Genomic DNA, 20,706 nt, shown 5'->3' with positions numbered 1-20,706 from the left:
CTTAGCTAATCGTCTTTGAGTCAAGTACGAGATACGGGGTCGGATCATTTAGTCCGCAATAAGCGAGGTTCAAGAGTTCGTTTTTAGATTGTCAGTCAAAAGCACTCCCAGTTGATAGCGTACGAATATTGGTTGGAAATATATATCATGCTATGTACATTCAACAGGTATCGTCATGCCGCGCATAGCGATGGCCGGGTTGCGTTTTTACATGTGATGGTCCTATGCTACTTTGCAAGTCTAAAGATTCATCAGCCCCTGGCGTTCTCCAACTCTGAATCTTCATTCGAGTCGTCATTTGAGTCGTCTTGCGAGTTATCATCGTCGTCGGAACCTGCAGATTCCGACTCGCTTTCCGATTGTTCGGTCCTTTGTATGACCTCGATGAGAGGTTTTTCATCTTCATCTACCGTTGGCCGTCCGGTGATAATAATGTCTTTTTCGTTCGGGACTGATGTCTGTGGATGGGTGTCGAATACTCCAACTCCAAGATCCTACATGAAAATACAGTCAAGATCAAAAGGGTACAACCAATGGGTTGGCTATTTCGATAAGAAACATACCATTTGTATATACTGTCCATCATCGTCAACATTCTCAATATCGACTTGCTTCTGTTTTTCGCTGTCTTGCTGTATTGTTTGCAGCAGTTGACTGTTTGCAGCGTCAATTTGTGGAAGAAATGCTGCTACTTTTGAAAGCACTGCAGACATGCCTGGGTGAGCATTTGCTTGTCGTGTCGGGAGGATCACAAGCTCAGTTGTTACATACATGCGGATGGCACTGGTGGTTTGAAGGTTCGTGGACGCTCTGCGCTGGGGTTTGAGTCTATGAGAAAGGACTGTGGTACTGTTGAAACACATTTGCATGTTAGATCAGTTGGTTTTGGTGTGAGCTGTGGCAAAATACATACTGTGCGAGGGAGGTATGTCGGGTACATCGAGGAAATTGGAAGTATTTGCAGGGGAAGCCGAGGTTGGCGGGGGCTTTTTTGACATTTTGGAGGTGCGAAAAGTTAAGAACCTTACAGTGACCTGTGCCACTGGGTGGACATTCAAGTGTCCGACCAAGATCCAACGCGCATGTTCCTTTGAAGTCTTTATTGTTGACATGACTTGCCATGGTTTACAGCGAAAATAAGCCAAACATTGCTGATTGTTCTCTCTTGCTTTTGCTACCAACACGCTCGTATTGACGATGCTGGCCACAGGAACAGAGGCTCCACTACCCCGGAGCTTTCTGCCTGAATTTGCTGATCTATGTACCAAGATTCTCCACCCATCTCCGTCAAAGGTCCCAACAGCCGATACTCTTTTCACCGGCCAACGCCCGACTATCCGTCAAATTTCCCCATACCTTACGACGTTCTTCACATATACCCTCGATGACCGGATTCATACCAACTTCAGCTCCACTAGACCCGAAGCGTGGACAGGCAAACTACAAGAGCGGGTGGCGACTATCTTGTACAAACTAAGAGAAGACCGAAATTTTGACTCGGCAAATGCACTGGAGGGGTTATTAGAAAAAATTGGATTCTATTGTGGGAATTTCGATATAGACGATACGGAGAAGAATCGAGATACAATTGAACTTGCCAAAGGAAGCAGTGCTGAGATTATTCCATGGAAAGAAAAGCTGGCAGTCCTATGGCTCATTATGAGCCTGGGGAATGTTCAAAAAGGCTCTCCTAACTTGAGCAGGTCAGTGCAAAGGAATCTTCAAAACTCCAAGCGCGGAACACAATTGACAGTCTTGCATTTAGCTTTGCAAAAGATGTCCTGGCGTCGCGATATAACCACATTCTTCAATATGACTCATCAGCTACATCAGATCCCTGTAACGACAAGGCATTTTTGATGCCTAGTAGATACAATCTGCAACTCACCGATTCACCGGCCATGGAATCGCTATTGCGGAGTCATCACCCATACGATATTGTATACCCACCAGCAGTTTTTGAGAGTGGACTAAGACCTGCCGTTGACGAGATAGTTGTGGAACGTGATGTTTTGGAAGGTATGAGTATACGTGATATTCGCTCCCGGGAATAGGTCTTAGAAAAGGCGTAGGTAGCTCTTTATTCCTGAAAGGAGTTCGAAAGGGGGATTCTTACGATGATAACAAGACGCGGACTATATTTGGCGCCCTGACTCATCCGTCCAGTAAGTACCATAGCATACTCTGTGATGATCGACAGCTAGGTAGATATAACAGTAAATCACAGTTAATATGCCTAGGAATGTCTGGAATTTGGAGGTGCACATGGCGCTCCCACGATTGGGTACCCGTCCACAAGCTATCTCGGCCTTGTCGTCAGGCATGGAAGGGAGCGGAGAACAGGAAGCAGATCAACGAAGCGCGCAAGTTTCCCGCATATCCTATGACAGTGGATATGAAGACCACGATGACATCTGGACAAGTCTGCGCAGAGAAAACGAGACCTTAATAGTGAGTTTGGTATTGCGGGCAACATTGCTTGATACGCGTAACTCACGGCAGACTATGGTTGTCGCAGACGCCCTTGAGGAGTTGGGAGATGCTGGATGCGCATTACCAAGATCGAGATGCGCGAAGGACCGATCGTCACATGGTATCTCCATATGTCAGCGAAGCCAGTTTTGAGCTCTTTGACGCGATCTACAGAAAGTAGGTACGTGCTAGGACAATTTCTGATGATCGTAGAACTGAGCGTTTAACAAATGATATCATAGTCATTTTTCCCATGAATTTAACAGAGAAGAGTACCTCCTTGTCGCGGAACAGGAACAACTATTGAAGGTAGGAAAGGGTCTCATTTCCCGCAAACTGGAATCTTCCAACTAATGCAGATGGGTGCAAAAAGGATGTCATGAACCTCATCATTGGCATTCAGTCAGATAGTTTCGTGTACATACCAGAAACGATGGAGTTCCGGATTTCCCAAGATGCCGAAGGTCGCTTGCGTACACTTGGCTGCAGTGCAACAAGCTTTCAGAGGTTTGTCACCTATGGCACCTTGTGGCATTGATATAAATTTTAACATGGCGACATAGATATTTGAGGCGATTCTTGGCTATTGGTACAAATATGATACGGCTGGAGCACGTAGTGCGAATGATTGAAGATGACACAAGGTACGTAAATACTACAATTGTTCCGTTTGTGAATTAGTGTCTTAACCTCGTTCTCGGTTCATACAAGCCACGGACAAATTGGTCTTGCCTTTGCCCATGCTCTGGCGTCTTTCGTGTCCTTTATTAGAGCCTGCTTGGTCGCTGTCCCTGACAGTTTAGGCGACGACAGCAAGCATCTGCAGCTAATTCGATTGTACCATGCGCTCAATGAGCCTTTTTATCTGCTAACGGTTCTGACAGAGATATGTCAGTGTAGTGTAAGTGGATTGACATTGCGCACCAGGCAATTGAGAATAGTAAGATAACAGTATCGGATCTGTTACAGGAGTCGCCATCCTACAACGCCGAAGGCACCTTTCAGATCCCGCGTGGTGCTACCCTCCTCTCCCGCCTATACGACGCGGCGTGCGCAGTTGATACTGTTCTGACCGCGGGCACCTCGAAGAGGGATCACCTGTTGCGCTTAATCCTACTCGGACTACTCCAGCATACTACGCGCCCATACTTTGCCTGGTTTGAGCAATGGCTCGGCCTTCCCGCAGGAACTGATGACGGCCTCGAAACACTCGGAGGATTGATCGAGCAGATGACAGATGTTTGGGATCCGTATGGGGAATTTTTCGTCCAATACAAGGACATTCCAGAGCAGAGTGGTGGTGAGGCGTTCTGGCGAGCAGGATGGCAGATGAACCAGGCTTCGCCAGCGCCCTCCTTCATCCCCCTGTCACTGGCGCAGGAGATACTACACGCGGGAAAGTATTTGAGGTTGCTGCGGTTGTATCAGCGAGATCACCCGCTGGTCAGGTTACAGGACGAGGGGAAAACTCTTCGTGCACTACTCAGGCAGGATGGACGCTTGCGATGGATTTGGCAAGAGGATGAGGCTTTCAGGTCCTAAATGATCACTTGTATGCGCAACCCCATCATGTTTTTGACATTGCTTTTCGCACAGATTCTGCCGAGCGATTGACCTTTGTATCCATGAAATGAACAATACAATCATGGAAGCAGAGAAGGCGACAGCTGAGGCAGCGCATAGCGAAACACGACGGATTGAAGAACGGATTGAAGAAACTAAGAAGCAGGTTAGGCAGATGCCATGCATTACCTTTCATCTTGACATTGTTCCCATTTATTTACGTCAATGATTCTTTTCAAAGCAAGTACGGCTGTTGGATGCAAAAGCTGAGCAGATGCGTAAGGCGAAGGAAGAACAAGTACAGAAGAAACGAGCATTGCAATCCGAAATCGACGAGTTTCTTGCTGAGCGCGATGCACTCAAACGCGCTCATGCGGAACAAGCAAAGGCAGAAGCAGAGAAACACCTAGAGCAAGAGGTTGAAAAGGAACATGAGCGACTTAGACTGGTAGAAGAGGAGAAAAGAAGGATGATTGAACAACATGAAGCGAGGATGAGGGAAATACAAAAGAAAGAAGAACTTCTCGAATGGAAGCGACAAAGATTGATGCTTGGTGACAAAAGGAGAGAAGTTTTGGAACGTGGGTGGAGTACAGTAGAAGAATCTATAAATGCCGCGTACGAGTCCAGGGTAATCGCGGGGGAAAGGGTCGAGTTGGATGCGAAGCATGAGAATGGAGAACGGTCGGCAGAGACCGAGCTCAAAGAATTGCAAGAAGCGCCGGATGAGAGCTTTGTGACTGCAAGTGAGCATTCAGTTACCGCCGAGGTTGATACGCCAATTCCGTCACCGGAGGAAATTATGGATGAAGCGGTGCCCACTGCTGAACTGATGCAGGAGAATGAGTCGTCGCCCAATGCGCTCGACACCATCACAAGCTCAGACGTTCCACCTCCAAGTCATCCCAGCAATTATACATTGTCATCCAATGATGACGCGGGCGCTCCCTCGCTATACAAATACAATACCGTCCCGAATCTCGCGGAGATGGGATCGCTGAATGCGTTGCTCGACCCTTCGTCCTTATCGCCCTTCTTTGCTCCTGGATTTGGTCAAGCCCAGCATAGTGTCGCGGCTGTGCCAGCGGCGACACAGACGGTCGAGACCGAAGTCGGTCCTGAATATGACGTACCGTCTGGGGATCACGCCAACGCGATTGGAACGGTTGGAGCAACTACTATCGAATCGATGAAAGAGACTTCGAAGCAAGAATCCCTTCCGCCGCTGGATACAAATGAGGATCCTCCCAAGACGACGGTTGCCTTGTCCGGAACATTCTCTTTTGCGCGATTCCTTGAGAATAACCTGCCAAACGAAGTCCCGTGGGGAAGCGATATATCAGTTGAATCTTCTCTGTCCATACTTACCATGCGAACACTCCATTCGAGTCTCTCGTCCTTCAGTACGTTGATCTCAAAAGCCGTCATGAACGCTCTATACCCAGGCATCCGAACGCATTTGGGAATCGCCGGACGATACCTATTATTGGGCGACCGCCTATTTTTGACGCGCTTGACAAAAGCCCTGTTCGAGGAGGGTGGCGGTGTTGATGTGGACGGACGTACCGATGGCCACTGGCCACCAGGATTTGGAGAGCTATCAGATGCATTGCAAGGTGTTGTGCCAGAACACCTACATGGTGACGTCCATGGTGATATCGGCAAGCTGTCTTTTGAAGGCAAAGCTACTGAAAGAAACGCTGGAGGTAAATTATCGCTCGTCCCATTGAGGATTTTTCGTACCGTCACTCTAAATATCTTATTCAACTGCGTAGCATTGGACGCCCTCTCTTTTCTCCGGCTTCAATATACGGCACCAATGCCGTTTGATATCGTCATGACCGAATCTACCGCACATAAGTATGATCGCATTTTTGAATTTATGCTGGTCCTCGAACGTGTTCGAATAGCATTGGATCGGGTCTGCGTCAGTGAGTGGTGGTGGCGAAACAGTCCAGCGCGCGATACACGACGTGCTGGCGAATCGTGGATGAAGGGAGATCCTGACAGTCGGGATCCGGTATGGAAATCCTGGAGCGAAAGGGATAGAAAAGCTGCCGTGCATTTACACTGGGAGGCGCGTGCATTTGTTGGAGGGCTGCTGAGATATGGATATGAGATTGGAATTGGAGAGGTTTGGGAGGGTTTTCAGCGAATCCTTGATCGGGAAACTGACAATGGTTTGGGAGAAACAAGCGGAATGGATTTGGAAGAGGTATACAAGCTACACCACATGACACTGGACCGAATACAGTGGCGATTGTTAATGAGAGCCAAACAAAAGCCCGTGATGGGTATGGTGGAAGGTATGCTGCAAATCGCGCTGAAATTTGCACGGAAAATTACGGGGATGAGCGATGGACAGGCAAGCAGCGGACAAAGTCCGCACGAAGGAGAGGGAGAAATAGTCAAGCTTCTAAACGCGTTTCGAATTCGTTTTGCCATGTTGGTAAAAGTCCTCAGAGGTATGATCGAACGGGACCTAAGCGGAAGTTCTTCTAGTCCCCGTAAAGGTGGAAGCACTGCCGTCACCGCGATGGGAAATGCAAAGGAGATGGCCTGCTTTGCGAGGATACTTGTGGAAGTGGATGGAAACGGGTATGTGGAAAGGGAATTGGTTCCCCAGTTAGGGCGATTACAAAGGGAAGTGGACGGATGAGGATCTGATGGAAAATGTATGAATTGTATCTATTGTTACTCTAATTACTGTAAAATAATTCTTATTCTCTATTGTATCTTCGATGTAAGCATAATAAAATTGAGTTGATCTTCATGCTTACCAAAGAATAGTCCCATGTAATTATCTAGTATGCAAGTCCGTACAGAATGACTTACAAGCAGCTGTAGTGTGCGGACATAGTGTGTGGGCAAAAAAGACTGTCAGTCTGCAGATGATGCAGCCACTGGATCGAATGAAATGAAATGTAAGATGCCTCGATTTAGGCAAATGAACTATGCACAAGAGATGCTCCATCATGAGAAAACGGGTCCAATATGCAGCCATGAATGACTGCAGTTACTATCCCTTGCGGCCATCTGCTTCAGTTGCCACATGCATGACGCTCCATGACTCAATGTATCCCCTCTTTTTTCTATATAAACCCCCCCCCCCCTCGTCTTCTTCCCTCTTGTTTCTTTATCCCTCGACTCTCAAAGCATCTGCACAACGCTCATTGCGACCCACATTGCAGCCTCATAGCGCCCCACACAACCTCATCGCGACTTGGTCAACCATGAGAACGCCGATGTGGTGGTGTCGAGGACCTCGCCCTCCCGACAGCAACCGTGATCAGAACCAGTGGCAACCAATCGGATCCGATAACAAAACCTACTATTATGCTGCCACATTAGTTGAGCTTGGTTGGTATGTATCGATGGCATTTCTTGCATTTCTTGTCATCGGGTCATCTTCTGACATGCAGTTTTTAGTCTCCAAGCCTTTGTTACTGAACATCCTCTGGCTTGTGACGCTGCCCAGTCGATTCGCTCCTGGATGCAAGAGTCTGGCTTCAATGCCATCAAGAGTTCCAGATCAAGGCCTAGTAGGGACCGTGTGTGGTGGTGGGCAATTATCCGGTTAAAACCAACCGTTACGTATTGCGTGTATAATTGCCTAGTAGTAGTTAGTTAGGTTTTCCGAGCCGGTTGTCGCCGGTTCATTCCCTGGTGTATTGTGTTGTGACATTTGTTATTGCCAATACACTATGTAATACACGGGGCGTTTACAATTAGAACATCGTCGTGGATCCCTAGACTGCAAGTATAACCCGCAAATATCAATGGGATATGGCCGACCGCTTTGATCCATTTTCTTTTAGACTAGATTAACAAATAATGCCGGGTATGTTACAGAGTATATGTGCAGAAAACATTAGCCAATGCATAGAAAATAGTCTGCCTGTTTTTTTTTGTATTTTCAAAGCATGTAAAGCTAGTGTACAATATATAGAAAAGTAGAGGAAACACCATGGAAGATGTTGGACGATCCACGTCATGTTCGATGTTAACTGATTTATCGGGAGTACCCCGTCGTGCGTGTGCCTGATCCACTTACTCCTTTCCGTGCGATTGGCCGTCTGCGCGCTGATCGCGATGGTTGCCGAGGTTCGACATAGCCTAGTTCATTGAAGGCTTCTTTAGCGTCGAGTTCCAGCTGATCGGCGGTGTTTGCTGTTTTGGGTCTTAGGAATTTCAATGTTGTTACCGTGTTAGCAATCTCTGGTCCACCTTTGGCACCTTGGCGTAAGCCGATGAGGAAATATTTCTCAAAGTCTGATTCGAAAATCGGGTCATCATCGCTGGCGAGGCGAGCGGCGTAACGGAGACGCGAGAAGTCTCTAGTATATCGCAAAATGGATCCTTTGTAGCGCAATTGACGCAATTGTTTGCCTATCTGTGTTCGGCCAACGAACTTTGTACGCAGTGCATCGAACAATGCGGCCGCGGTGGGCGGTATGGCATCGCCCTGCTCCAAATCGCGGTACCATTCTCGGGCATTGCCTCGCAAGTATGGGGTGATTAATGCCACTTTCTGGGTTTCTGTAGCGTTTATTCGGTCCAAATAATCTCGATGCGAGCCGATAAACCTTCGCAAAACAATGGGGTTCTGCGAACCGGAGAACTGCGGTAAGTTCTTTGAAAGCGTTTTCAGTAATTGTTGTTCCATAGGATCATCGCGTTTAAGCGCTAGACCATCAGGGTCATCTTGGGGTACGGGTGTGGTACCTCTGCCCGCTTTGAGGGTTTCTTTCGGTAGGGGCAGGTTTCCTTTCTTTAACGCAGCCTCGAGCCTGCGTCGGAACTCAATGACGGCATCATTGATGATTTTATCGATGGTATCGGGCGTTGCCGCAAAATTACCATCGCTGGGTACGCTAGGTATGCTTGGGTTATCGTCGGTGGATGTTCTTGCCCACTCCTCGCCGTGTACGCTCATTACGACTTTGTTATCACTCATAGCTGCTGAATCCTAGTTGGGCGGTGGTGCTATCATGTAATTACCTAGTGGTGTATGGTTCGTTTACAGGGCTCAGCTTGAACCACTTGGTTATTGGATTCTCAATGGACGGCTAGCGAACGCACCGATTGTTATATTTAATAACCATGTTGAATAACTAGGTAGTAATCAAGATGATAGCTACGGGGGATTAGGGTTCGTGGCTTCGGCTTAGCTGCGAGCCGTCCGCTGAGCCACGCCCGCCGTTTGCATCAGTGAAATTTACGCACATATGTGTATCATATTGGCTTGGTGTATCGGGTGTACAAGCGTATTGCATATCGTATGGCCTAACTAGTCGTGCAATGATCGACGTCGCATACCATTACAGAGAAAGTCCAGGTCAAAAGCAGCGAAACTTGAGATTTAGACGTAGCTTCTTCCTGTTCTTTTTAGCATATGCGACCTTGTACATCATCTGTAACCTACCAGCCAGCTCAAATATCAATAAATCTCGAATTTGGGAAAGGAAATAACATGAAAATGGAGTGAGGATAGCTGTGTAGAGTGGTCATTAAGAAAACCCTATATGCGTTACCAGAAATGAATCCCAAAAGCCGTAATGGCAATATCAGATATCTTTCTGTGTGCATTCGTTGGAAATGCAAGACTTTGATGCAGTAGAGATAAGATGCACAGTCATGCAAGTTTATATTGTGTGCACAGCCACTCTGACTCCTGGACACATCCGGACTTGTCCAAAAAAGGGATAATGGACATTCACGTGATAACCGGAGCAGTTACCCAACTGAACGCTGAACTGAACGCGATGCTTTCGACCCATTTGTCGCAATCTTCTGAGTGCTTTTAGTATTTCACACCTTTTCTATCGCAAAGAATCCCATCTATAATGAGTGTCCAAGCCTATCATGAAGAACAAGAGGAGATGCAAGAGGAGGAGGAGATGGGAATGCCCCTCAAAATCAGCAAATTGGAGGTGGGGCGACACTTTAATTTGTAATGGAGTGGCTTTCAAACTCTAATAACTCGTCTGTACTTCCACTTCGTTATATTGCTTGTCTTCTCACTAGGAATTTGGAATATCATCCGGGGATGTAGCCAAACTGGCTAGTGCAGGGTACCACACCGTTGAAGCTATTGCCTATACACCGAAGAAACAACTGCTAGCTATCAAAGGAATATCTGAAGCGAAGGCAGATAAAATCTTGACAGAGGGTACATAGAGCTCATTGAATAAAAATGTGCTATGTGCCCACTAATTAAATGGTCTTCTTGTGAACCATTATAGCGGCGAAACTGGTGCCAATGGGATTCACAACTGCGACAGAGTTTTATCAAAGACGGAATGAGATTATTACCCTACAGACAGGCTCGAAGGAATTGGACAAGTTGCTAGGAGGTGAGCGGCAGCTGGTGCTCATGTGCAGAGTGAAATTCTGATTGCTTTGGGACGCAGGTGGTATTGAGACGGGCGCCATTACCGAGATCTTTGGCGAGTTCCGCACGGGTAAAACACAGTTATGTCACACGTTGGCAGTTATATGTCAGGTAATGGGGATATGCGATAATTCCCACTGGTGACTCGGCCTCACCAAAGTTCTTTTCAGCTCCCTATCGACATGGGTGGTGGCGAAGGAAAATGTTTGTACATTGACACGGAGGGGACATTTCGACCTGAGCGATTACTCGCCGTTGCTGAACGGTAAACATTCTCTGCATCTACTAGATGGCATACCCTGGACTGACATGTGAGGTACTAGGTTTGGATTGAATGGCGATGAAGTTCTGGATAACGTTGCGTATGCACGAGCGTACCATACAGATCACCAGAAACAGTTGCTGGTTCAGGCAGCGGCCATGATGGCTGAGACAAGGTACGCTGCTATTCATTGTCACCTCTGTGGGACGGTTTGATCAATCCATGTTCTGCAGATATTGCTTGCTAGTGGTAGACAGCGCCACTGCTCTCTACCGAACAGACTACTCTGGACGTGGAGAACTCTCCGCACGGCAAATGCACCTTGCGCAGTTCTTGCGGACGTTGATGAGGATGGCGGATGAGGTATCTTTCCGCCTTGGATTGAATTGCTCGTCGGGTGTCGTTAACACTAGATCTGCCCGCAGTTTGGAGTAGCAGTAGTCATTACGAACCAAGTGGTAGCACAAGTTGACGGTGCTGCAATGTTCAACGCGGATCCAAAGAAGCCGATTGGCGGAAATATCATGGCACACGCATCAACAACACGGTAAGATGATAACTGATGCTTCCGCTCACATACCGCGATTATCTCAATTTTCGGCGGACTTTTTCAGACTCTATTTGCGAAAGGGACGCGGGGAGAACCGAATCTGCAAAATCTACGATTCTCCGAATCTACCTGAAGCTGAGGCCATGTTTTCCATCGGGGAGAACGGGATTGGTGATCCAAAAGAGTGACATGCTATTGTTTCAGGTTAGACTGTTAAGAGAGTAACGTTATGGGGGATTGGGTGCTTTTTTCTTTCTATTATTTAGTCTTCGTGGACCGTAGTACTTTTCTCCTCTGTTATCATGTTAGCAACTGGTAAATAAATTCACGTACATATGTCAATTCATTCCCTGGCGGAAGAATTTCTGTATTTATGCAGCGCTGTTTATTGCTTCCTGCGATGAAACCCACAGCAGGGATTTTTAACTTTTGATCGGACCCGTCAGAGCGGAACGCGCGGGTTAAGCCAAACTAGGTCATGATTATTCCGCTTCAGTTTGGATTTTGGATCGGCACTTTGAAGCGTTTCGTGCTTTTCCATTCGAGTTTTTCCTTTGTTGTTTTCCCTCTTTTTTTGATATGCCTGCTGGCGGGCAACTGACAGTAGAAGATCTAGACTGTGCATACATATTCTTCTGACTTCCAAACCTCCACGTTCGACCAACCAGCAAACTTGCCCATTGGCGGCATTCATTCGGCTCACCTGTGCTACTGGCAGTCGTTACCGTCTCTTCTACCCACTCTTTGCACCGAACCCCTCCCTGGATCATTGCAGATTGGATTATATGTTTTGCTACTGACGTGCTGATTCTTGTGTACATTGTAGCAAGCGGCATTGTCTCAGACTACCTGGCTGCTGCCAACCTGTCATGTCACTGGCTTTAAAAGACCGTTTCCGGTGTGCTGCTTGCCGAGAATTGTTGTTTGAGCCATTGACGTTACCCTGCGGGTATTCCGTGTGTTGTCGGTGCTTTCGCTCTCATACCGGGCATTCAACGGGCCGATCTCGTGCTGGCCAAGAAGAAGCTGCCAAACCTGTCACCGACTCCCATGAAACACCGAATACGACACACATATCCTCTCCACCTTCGCCTACGACAACTTTCTATGTGTGCCCCGCACGTCCATGTCGACAGAAGCACCCTTATCGACAGGAGCGACCGGATGTTATACTGTTACACATACTCCACACTTACATTCCGTTCGAGACTGAAGCTCTCCAGCTCGTCAAGAAAGGAGAGGAGCGGCTACGATCTTTGTTAAAAGATAAGGATGGTTTCGATGTTCAATTGGCGATTGAAGGTGTTGAAGACAATGAACTGGGAATGCTTTCTCATGATTCTGCCAATAATGTAAGCGACTCCGAATCCGTTGATGGCAGGATACCGTCCGGTCGTCTTCGGCGCTCTATGCAGCGCGCGTTCGAGAAAAGGGGTCAGATCTTGAATGTCATCACTACATCGTTTACGCCGGCAATTGAACGAGTACCAACGCTGCAATTGCCATACCTGTTACGAGCGGAAGCACTTTCAGAGATGTTTTGCTTCAATGCTGCTTTGGAGGACGCACAGCGAGCACGACAAATGAATTCTTCGAATTGTCGTGGGATGGTCGCAGAAAAGCTGATCATCTGGCGGAAGAGCATCGCCGAACAAGCAGGAGAGAGTTTATCAGATGGAAAAGACTACGCAGATGACCCCTCGGTTGAGCAACGTCATACTAGTTCTTCAGACTATACGGCGGTGGACAGCAGTTTAAGTTCCGATGACCTCGACTGTAATCTCTGCCTTTCACTTCTTCATGACCCTGTTACCTGCCCATGCGGGCACACATACTGCCGGACATGCATTCTGTTCTCACTCGATAAGCATTCCCGTCAATGCCCGCTCTGTCGCATTCCGCTTCCGCCAATAGGATACTTTCTCAGTCGCCCAGCTAATCGGATTCTGGACCGTTTGGCTCGGGACCTGTTTCCTGAGGAATGGAACGCGAGGGCGCCGGGAGCTGAGAAGAAATTGAAGGAATTTGGACACATGGACGATGTTCCTATATTCGTCTGCTCACTAGTCTTTCCAGGAGCAGCACAGGCATTTCATATCTTTGGTAGGTGGAGGTTACCTCATTTGAGCGATCTTTGATTTGCGATGCTGATAGTCGAATTGGACTCAGAACCTCGCTATAGGGTGATGATTCAGCGTTGCATGGCGACAAATAAGCGCTTTGGTATTTGCCTCCCAAACCGGCATCCTACCCTAACTTCATCTGCTCCATACGTCAACCACGGCACTCTTGTTGAGATTCGCCATGTGGAACCCATACCGTCTCGCGAGCCTCTAGCCCAAACTCCAGAAGGTTCCCTCCCACGTCTCCTGATCGAGGTTGTTGGAATCCATAGGTTTCAGGTGCTAGATCGCAGTGTCGATTCAACGGGCTACAATGTTGCCACCATCGAACGGATCGAGGATATCCTCCCTGAAGATGACACGTCTATCTCCCTTTCCCTCCGTCGAACAATGCCAGAACAACTCAATATCCTGACACAGCGCATACAGTCATTCACACAAGATCTACTAACCTCACTTCCTCAACGAGCTCGAACAACGTTCCAAAATCAACATGGACAACCACCATCGGATTGGTCGGACCTTTGTTACTGGGTTGCGGGCTTCTTACCGCTAAGTCCATATAGGCTTTATGAGTTGATGAGTCTGCATAGTGTTTTGGCGAGGCTGGAAAAGGTTTGTGAGTGGATTGATGAGGTTGTCGGGAAAAGTGCATAGGCCTGTGGACGTTAGGGGACATATTGGTGTGGTCTTTGGCATTTAGGTGTATATCTAGTTGGCGCTCACTGTCACTTCATTCTTCATAAATTTCTGGTATATTTTTATGTGTTTTTTGTGTTGATTTAACGAGTAGTAAGCTGAGTTCCGCATCATTTCCGATGAGTCCAGACACATGACCCAGGTTGAGGTTGTCGCGTGCCTAAGCCTCCTTTGCACGACCTGGCACCAAAAGCCATGTATTCAGGCACAGACGATCCTCAAGTGAGACCCAGAGTGAGACCTCGACAACCATACAGAACACGACAATTACCGCAGATGCCTCACCATCTTATACCCTGCAAGAACTATGAAGATAGTTCTGATTGCTAGTGCCGGAGCATTATTAATGGTCGCATCTCAAGGTGCCCCACCACCCGGTACCGGCCGAAAACACTTGATGAACGTGGTGAGCGCTCATATCCACAATGTCCTTTATTCACCCTGCCTAGCTCAAACTTTGTCAGCCTTCTATCCGCATTCCTATTGATACACATGTACTCCGGCCTTGGGCACCATCTGAACGTGCCACTAAGGGCGGCGAGGACGGGTATGCGTGGCAGCACTTTCTTTTCCTCCTGCACTGCATTGACTCCTGCACTGCATTGATAAATAACGCTAATGCATTCATTGTATGGGCATGGTTAGGCAGAGTGCAAGAGCGGTAGCCTAGTTACTAGTTTAACACTGACGCTCTTTAGCCCATCTTTTTAGAATAGGTCCTCTGACAGCAGTATTCTAAAGCACACCGTGGGCTACCACCATGTGAATAATGAGGAGAACCCTTCCCACCACCACGACTGCAATTATTGTGAGATATCTTGAAAACGATATGGAAAAGGAGTAGCTGCTGCAATCTACAATTGATTTTTTGTTAATACAATCATTCCACCATGTACGCAAAGAAACGACGCACCTTTGAGGAGGTACCCAACAATGCCGAGTCGAAGGCATATTGGGTCGGTCTCGGCCTCAACCCCGACTTTAGCTGCAAATTCACCTCGCCACGAAAGGGGTGGAGTAAGTGCGAGGCATTCGACCCCGACACAGGCGACAAATGTGGAGTAGACATGCGCAAGCAGTCTACAGATTCACTTCGTTTTGATCTGTGTGCGCGGCACACCATGGAAGGGGCTCACCAGCTCTTGCTAGTGAGGGAGTGGCTCTCCACCTTCCCTTTTCGTGAAGGGAGCGATGAAAAAGAGAAACGGATTCTCAGCGGGAACATTTACAAGAAGATGGATGCATCAGGCAGGTGGCATATTGGGCTTCGTGATGACTTACCGGAACACTCGTTCAAAATAGGGTTTTCTCTGGCATCCAACGAACCCCTCGACGAGGGCTTTTCAAGGTCTGAAGAAGAATGTGGAGCCTGCTTTGGGCCAACTCTCCCCACACACAGGGCCTACCTGCTGGCCCGGTGCTTAACAGCATTTTCGGGTTTCTTCTGGCCGGCTACAGGGCCGAAATAGGCTGCAGCTGTGAAAATGGACTGGACCTCCATCCTTACCAAAAAAAAACAATGTAAATTCAGGAGTAGGTTGTACATGGCAGATAGCTACACATATTTTTTTATTACCTGAATGACTATAACACGAGCGGTACTCCACATACATGAAAATGGATTCAATGTCCAACCTGGGCCCTGACTCTCCTATTCTCATCCTCCACAATCCACTCCATCCTTTCCACCTCCGCACCCCTTAGAAGAGCCTCACATTAAGCATTCATACTTCTAGACCGTTCCCGCTCTTTGTAACTTTGCCCTGTATCCGGCTGCAATTGGTCTTTGTCGCTCTTGTCGAGACTTTTACTTGTCACTTTCCCAGAAGATGCATAAGTCGGCCGTCGCTGAATCTGTATGAGAGGTTGTGGAGTTAAGGAGGCTAGCAGAAGCCATATTTTGAGAGCCGGAAACTGTCTCTACAACACACCCTAGTATTAGTGCCAGCGCCAGGACTCTGTGGTCAGCGTTGCATCCTTATGAAGGTCGAACCAGTGGAATGACATTCTTTATGTAGCCCCCGCACCTGCGACCAAAAAGAAAGCGAGCGGCGAAGACGCCCCCAAAGCTAACCATGCGTTCGCCACACAAGAATACCGCGGCACAACACCTCGTGAGTTTCTCAACACTTCTCTACAGCTCCGTACTTCTGCATCGCAGTTCATGTTCGACTGTATCCTCAACGACCTTTCCCTGCGGTGTCCGTAGGCAAGTCTCGGTGGCATGGCCGCTGAATGCGGAGCAAAGCTCGAAAGAGATTTGTAACAGACCTCGTCTTTATAAGCTGACTTTATAAACATGACACATGCATCTATAATTTCACCACTACATAGCCTCTGTCTGCGGGATAGGTCCTGGCGAAAGTATGGGAGATAATAGCGTAACAATATATACAAGATATAAAATGATATGAGCAGCAGTCATCCACATTAGACCTCCCCTTCATCCGACGACGAGGTATCCGTACTAAAATACATGTCACCATCTACACCCCTTCGTCTTTTGCGACGTGGACGACGAGTTGGGTCCCGGGATGTGCTGGTAGGGGGTATCAGCTTCTGCTCGATCGATAATCCCTTTTACAGTACCTTTGATCGCCCATCTGAGCTAGTGTTTCCAGCGCATCATCGGAATCTTCAGGTAGCTCGTGTTGTTCCCCAGCATCATTCATAGAGGCACCGCTTGAATTGGCCATCCATATTCCATCTGTGGACGTATCGGTCTCCATTGTAAAACGATTCCAAAATATTTCTGATTCCCCTTCGCTTTCATCGTCAGAACTGTCTTGATCCGTCGCAGGTCCCCATAGCGTGTCACGGGCCTCGTCTTCCGCAAGCTAGAAATGGCCTTAACATTACAATGTGACGCTTTCGCATGACTTTATGAATGCGTACCAACAAATCGAAGAAGGTCAGGGTTCTGAGATCTTCCTCAATAGATTCATCCTCCTCATCGTGCAACATCATTTGGAGTGTCAGGAGGGGATTCAAATGACTCGTTGAGCGAGCCCTTTCACAGGTCTTTTGATCGCCTACAATGCAGGGTCATAAATAAGGACCCGAACAGAGCTGAAAATGAACGCGTAACAAACCATTGGCTTCAAATGGGAATGGAGAGAACATCCGGATCGTCTTTTCAACGCCTAAAAAATGACCTAGATTAGCACTTCTAAAGAATTATCGCCAATATCCATACCAGCTGTCGCAACCATGGGTCGGGTCGGGTGATGCACCACAGAATTGACAATGCTCCGATGGCCTTCAGAGCGTATTAGCCGCCGTCATTAACTTACCAAACGCCTTAGCAATACCCACCTTTCAATACAAAGCAAGCTTCATTAATTTCCATCGGTTTTACTTGTTTTTCTCCCGACACATAGACAACCTCGTTGCCCCCTTCCACTTCCGCGCCAGTTTTAGCCCCCCTCTCCATCTCCACTGCGCTTGGAAGTCGCCATCCGTATGCTCGGAAGTCGTCGCTTCCGCTGAGGAAATAGACATCATCCATACCACCGAAGGCACCTGTTTTTACTCTAGGTGCAAAGAGACGACACGGTTAATGATCATGCACTTCAACTCTGTTATCCTTCATCCAAACTCACGTGGCAACGCTTTTGAACCCATGAGCACCGTCGCTTGTAGTTTTCAAGACACATACTGGGTCAGGTGAACTGGGCGTGTAAAGTGTAGGGTACCATCTGTGTATGATAGCTCCTATGTATCTATTGATGAAGATGCCCCGTTTGTTGAAAATAACTGTGAGTAAGCGATAGGTACTAGATACGCCTTCGCCGAAAGTCCAATTGTCACAGACCTGCCATCATGACTCCAAACCGCCGACGGTATGTCTGCCGGTCGTGCTGTGGCTGAACCCCGTCGGAGCTGTGTAGTAAACTAATTATATGTCAACAGGCGCTCCAACAAATAAGGTATGATGAGCTAAGACAAACCTTTCGCACCGGGGACGGTGTGGCACTTGATGGCTCCTTCCAATGCCGCTTAACAAGTCTTAGATCGTGCAAGCTATGACGTATAAGAGAGCCACATAAACAGCCGCGAAGTGCACAGTTGTGACTAGATGCAGCTCGCACACATACAGAACACCCCCTTTATCATCACTTGTCAAGAATAATCTATCTGCAACGGGATTGAAGTTGACAGAGTTTTGTCGGATCCCCGGCGTTTTTATTTGGCCCTGAAGTTGATCAGCGCACCGAGTGTCGAAAAGCTTTACGGTTGCTGATGCATAGTATGGTCAGAACATGATAAACTGGAATACGAAAAGTCGGAGGCATTATCTTACAATCTTGACTGCTCTTTCAATGGACATAGTTATTCAGTTGAGAAAAGGAGGACAGATTGCGAACAAGTGAATCAGCCCTGATTTTCACAGCTCATGAACTCCAGCATGTTAATTGGCACGCACCTTGCGGTTAGAACCAAACTATCGTTACCAGGACATATGGAAAGCTTTAATGCGGCTTCTTCATGCGCTAGCACGACATCGATCGCTGTTTTTGAAGGACCTTTCGCAAGAACTGTGAGCTCGAAGTATTTTGAGGGTTATTAAATACCCTGAGACGACAGACCTTTCAGTGCACTTGTGATAGGTACTGCGGAATATTCCACATCGTAATGGAGGAGAAGGCCGTCATTGCCGCATCTGGTGGCAACGTTCTTGAGGCTATCAATTATTTCCTAAACAGCCGCTACTTACGAGAAGAACTTTCTATCAGTCGAGTCAAATGAGACAGAGAATATATTGGAAACATGTCCGTGGTATTTTCCTATTGGCTGAATCGTCGACCGGAACTCATCCACTGGCCATAGCTTCAAACACGCGCGTCAGCCTGCATCCATATCTCCCTCTGTCTGCTTCATCACAGCTTACCAAAATCTTCTTGTCATCCCCTCCAGTAGCCATTAAGCTTCCAGAATTGGAAAACGCAACAGCATTAACGCAGCCGCAGTGTGCTTTCAACGTTCTTGAATGCGACAATAGCGACGGATAAGTATGATACACTCTCTTCTCTGGCAAGTGTACAGCCCAAATGGAGGCATTTTCTTTCCTAGACCCACCTTCGGCACTCCCACTGCCCTCCCACTTCCCTCACAGCGGCATCATATACTTTTCTATCCGAAACGGAGCGGGGTGTCCAGGTCTCGCGAGTATTTAGCAGTTTGAGAAGACGTGGAACACCGCCTGCCATTAGACTGACTGACTCGCTTGCGGTGTGAGAAATGGTCAAGGGTATCACAGCACACGGCGGCATCAACACGATGATGAGTGGAGTCGCAGAGTGGAAAGTCCACATGTACGTCGAGGTTGTGTTTACGAAATTACGATCATTTGGACTAATCACGTGAAAGCACCTTAGTAAACGCATCCTCTTCCTGCCAAAAACTTTGGCCACCTTCAATTAAAAACCATAGACCAGGCTTGTGCGTAACTCGGCTTTGCTCCATCAGAGGCCCCCGTCTTGTGGGCTGAGACAAAGGACACTGGACGGTTTCGATAGTCGGTTGGAGGAACACTCGCTAATGTGGACATTGCAAGAGACTTGACCAGCATGATAATGATATGATAATTACAACTACATGAAATCCTCCTCAATGGCATTGATGTCCAAACCCCGTCGCTCTTCCAAAAGCTCTTTATTACTCTTCATGCGTTCATCTTTGAACACGGTACTGTAGCTTCGTAGCTCCGCTTCTTTGCGTTTCTGCTCCTGCTGCTTCAGCTCGCTTTGCCTCTGAGAACCCAAATCAGTCAAAAAAATGTAAAATATGGGAGCTGGTAAACAGACGACGTACTTTACGCTTTTCGACCTCCCTCAATTCGTTTCTAGTCTCACGATCCCTTTGAATTTTGTCTTCTGCCAAATCCGGATATTTCTCCACCTTTGTTTTGTTCAACCGGTTGACTATCGCATTCTCCCTCTCTTTAACATGGATTCGTTTTACCATGTTATTTCTGTGGAATGTCACCTGCCCAGTTTCCATCCCTGGAGTTTTTTTAAGATTGCTCCAAGGAGTATAGATGATGGTCAGATTACTTTTCTTGTTTCCTTCGATGCTGTTCGCTTTCGTGAGCTGAGCGAGGTCAGTGAGAAGCTCCTCGGAAATATCCTCCCATGACTGCCCTTTCTGTAGCCGGAGATAGACGTGGGCGGACGAAAGCTTGTCAACGTGAAACCTGCCCAAACAAGTTAGTATAAGAAAGAAATCGTACAAAGCGCAACGTTCAGCTATGCTGTTAGCTGGGGTTGCTTACCATACGTCCTCCGGCCATCCATACTTAATTAATTCCTCATCTAAATGTATAAACAAGTGAAGGCTCATGAGTGCTACTTCACATTTGTGAAAACAACCGCCTCCACGCCTTGTATAACATACTCTCATATTTGTCCTTCCCCATGTAAATCTCGGCAGCGGGCGAGACCACTATACAAAAGAAACATGGCCCATATTATTAAGAGACTACCCTTTAGGAAAAAGTCCAGAACGAAGACTAACAATACCGTTGCTGGAAAAATAGAAGACCATGCTGACGTCTCCCGTCTCGCCACCGATCCTTCCAAACGTCTTCTTGCCAATCGCTTGAACAACGGGAAAGGCAAACGTCTATCTTTGAATACCAATG

General features: G+C 47.5%; 7 protein-coding genes across 7 annotated transcripts; 4 read left to right on the top strand and 3 right to left on the bottom strand.

Annotated features, from left to right (window-relative positions):
• Positions 1–101: 101 nt before the first annotated feature.
• Positions 102–1,024, bottom strand: SPPG_03884 (uncharacterized protein). The gene is made up of 4 exons (XM_016752133.1): positions 914–1,024; positions 772–849; positions 564–703; positions 102–494 (listed from the first exon to the last, which is right to left on the bottom strand). Exons 1-4 carry the CDS (start codon positions 996–998, stop codon positions 252–254), a joined length of 546 nt encoding a protein of 181 aa, XP_016608810.1. The 5' UTR covers positions 999–1,024; the 3' UTR covers positions 102–251.
• Positions 1,025–1,094: 70 nt separating this feature from the next.
• Positions 1,095–6,819, top strand: SPPG_03883 (uncharacterized protein). Its single transcript, XM_016752132.1, has 13 exons — positions 1,095–1,703; positions 1,766–2,019; positions 2,073–2,165; positions 2,228–2,451; positions 2,519–2,649; positions 2,715–2,781; positions 2,846–2,979; positions 3,036–3,116; positions 3,184–3,373; positions 3,442–4,007; positions 4,069–4,201; positions 4,277–5,741; positions 5,811–6,819. Exons 1-13 carry the CDS (start codon positions 1,198–1,200, stop codon positions 6,692–6,694), a joined length of 4,728 nt encoding a protein of 1,575 aa, XP_016608809.1. The 5' UTR covers positions 1,095–1,197; the 3' UTR covers positions 6,695–6,819.
• A 2,985-nt stretch (positions 6,820–9,804) lies between these two features.
• SPPG_03882 (DNA repair protein RAD51) lies at positions 9,805–11,583 on the top strand. Its single transcript, XM_016752131.1, has 9 exons — positions 9,805–9,968; positions 10,063–10,207; positions 10,281–10,391; positions 10,449–10,540; positions 10,600–10,694; positions 10,753–10,866; positions 10,925–11,054; positions 11,117–11,238; positions 11,306–11,583. The coding sequence occupies exons 1-9, from the start codon at positions 9,882–9,884 to the stop codon at positions 11,427–11,429; spliced, it is 1,020 nt and encodes a 339-aa protein (XP_016608808.1). The 5' UTR covers positions 9,805–9,881; the 3' UTR covers positions 11,430–11,583.
• A 169-nt stretch (positions 11,584–11,752) lies between these two features.
• On the top strand, positions 11,753–14,154 carry SPPG_03881 (uncharacterized protein). Its single transcript, XM_016752130.1, has 2 exons — positions 11,753–13,344; positions 13,411–14,154. The coding sequence occupies exons 1-2, from the start codon at positions 12,111–12,113 to the stop codon at positions 14,019–14,021; spliced, it is 1,845 nt and encodes a 614-aa protein (XP_016608807.1). The 5' UTR covers positions 11,753–12,110; the 3' UTR covers positions 14,022–14,154.
• Positions 14,155–14,953: 799 nt separating this feature from the next.
• Positions 14,954–15,532, top strand: SPPG_03880 (uncharacterized protein; the record flags this gene model as incomplete). Its single annotated transcript, XM_016752129.1, has 1 exon — positions 14,954–15,532. One exon carries the CDS (start codon positions 14,954–14,956, stop codon positions 15,530–15,532), a length of 579 nt encoding a protein of 192 aa, XP_016608806.1.
• Positions 15,533–16,327: 795 nt separating this feature from the next.
• Positions 16,328–19,279, bottom strand: SPPG_03879 (uncharacterized protein). Its single transcript, XM_016752128.1, has 15 exons — positions 19,143–19,279; positions 18,955–19,048; positions 18,781–18,893; positions 18,653–18,726; positions 18,490–18,589; positions 18,367–18,374; positions 18,161–18,302; positions 18,014–18,086; positions 17,878–17,957; positions 17,666–17,785; positions 17,379–17,596; positions 17,260–17,322; positions 17,156–17,206; positions 16,959–17,095; positions 16,328–16,900 (listed from the first exon to the last, which is right to left on the bottom strand). Exons 1-15 carry the CDS (start codon positions 19,271–19,273, stop codon positions 16,616–16,618), a joined length of 1,689 nt encoding a protein of 562 aa, XP_016608805.1. The 5' UTR covers positions 19,274–19,279; the 3' UTR covers positions 16,328–16,615.
• A 345-nt stretch (positions 19,280–19,624) lies between these two features.
• Positions 19,625–20,666, bottom strand: SPPG_03878 (uncharacterized protein). The gene is made up of 5 exons (XM_016752127.1): positions 20,585–20,666; positions 20,460–20,507; positions 20,338–20,377; positions 19,878–20,259; positions 19,625–19,816 (listed from the first exon to the last, which is right to left on the bottom strand). The coding sequence occupies exons 1-5, from the start codon at positions 20,607–20,609 to the stop codon at positions 19,658–19,660; spliced, it is 654 nt and encodes a 217-aa protein (XP_016608804.1). The 5' UTR covers positions 20,610–20,666; the 3' UTR covers positions 19,625–19,657.
• Positions 20,667–20,706: the final 40 nt, after the last annotated feature.

The sequence above is a fragment of the Spizellomyces punctatus genome, assembly GCF_000182565.1.
Source record: "Spizellomyces punctatus DAOM BR117 chromosome Unknown supercont1.6, whole genome shotgun sequence".
Taxonomy (NCBI): domain Eukaryota; kingdom Fungi; phylum Chytridiomycota; class Chytridiomycetes; order Spizellomycetales; family Spizellomycetaceae; genus Spizellomyces; species Spizellomyces punctatus.
The sequence above is the reverse complement of the archived record's forward strand: the minus strand, read 5'-3'. Positions and strand labels throughout refer to the sequence as shown.

Bases quoted from the DNA above. Each gene is read 5' to 3' on its own strand.
- SPPG_03878 (XM_016752127.1), bottom strand. From the start codon at position 20,609: ATGGTCTTCTATTTTTCCAGCAACG. The intron at 20,260-20,337 runs GTAAGCAACCCC...TTGTTTGGGCAG, and splicing joins GGATGGCCGGAGGACGTATG to GTTTCACGTTGACAAGCTTT. The intron at 19,817-19,877 runs GTACGTCGTCTG...TTGGGTTCTCAG, and splicing joins GGGAGGTCGAAAAGCGTAAA to AGGCAAAGCGAGCTGAAGCA.
- SPPG_03879 (XM_016752128.1), bottom strand. From the start codon at position 19,273: ATGGCAGGCGGTGTTCCACGTCTTCTCAAACTGCTAAATACTCGCGAG. The intron at 17,958-18,013 runs GTTTGTCTTAGC...ACATATAATTAG, and splicing joins CACCGTCCCCGGTGCGAAAG to TTTACTACACAGCTCCGACG. The intron at 17,323-17,378 runs GTGGGTATTGCT...TACGCTCTGAAG, and splicing joins AGCTTGCTTTGTATTGAAAG to GCCATCGGAGCATTGTCAAT.
- SPPG_03883 (XM_016752132.1), top strand. From the start codon at position 1,198: ATGCTGGCCACAGGAACAGAGGCTCCACTACCCCGGAGCTTTCTGCCT. The intron at 1,704-1,765 runs GTCAGTGCAAAG...TCTTGCATTTAG, and splicing joins GGCTCTCCTAACTTGAGCAG to CTTTGCAAAAGATGTCCTGG. The intron at 2,452-2,518 runs GTGAGTTTGGTA...TGGTTGTCGCAG, and splicing joins GAGAAAACGAGACCTTAATA to ACGCCCTTGAGGAGTTGGGA.
- SPPG_03881 (XM_016752130.1), top strand. From the start codon at position 12,111: ATGTCACTGGCTTTAAAAGACCGTTTCCGGTGTGCTGCTTGCCGAGAA. The intron at 13,345-13,410 runs GTAGGTGGAGGT...AATTGGACTCAG, and splicing joins ACAGGCATTTCATATCTTTG to AACCTCGCTATAGGGTGATG.
- SPPG_03882 (XM_016752131.1), top strand. From the start codon at position 9,882: ATGAGTGTCCAAGCCTATCATGAAGAACAAGAGGAGATGCAAGAGGAG. The intron at 10,208-10,280 runs GTACATAGAGCT...GAACCATTATAG, and splicing joins AGATAAAATCTTGACAGAGG to CGGCGAAACTGGTGCCAATG. The intron at 11,239-11,305 runs GTAAGATGATAA...GGACTTTTTCAG, and splicing joins GCACACGCATCAACAACACG to ACTCTATTTGCGAAAGGGAC.
- SPPG_03884 (XM_016752133.1), bottom strand. From the start codon at position 998: ATGTCAAAAAAGCCCCCGCCAACCTCGGCTTCCCCTGCAAATACTTCC. The intron at 704-771 runs GTATGTAACAAC...GCATGTCTGCAG, and splicing joins ACCACCAGTGCCATCCGCAT to TGCTTTCAAAAGTAGCAGCA. The intron at 495-563 runs GTATGTTTCTTA...ATTTTCATGTAG, and splicing joins ATGGACAGTATATACAAATG to GATCTTGGAGTTGGAGTATT.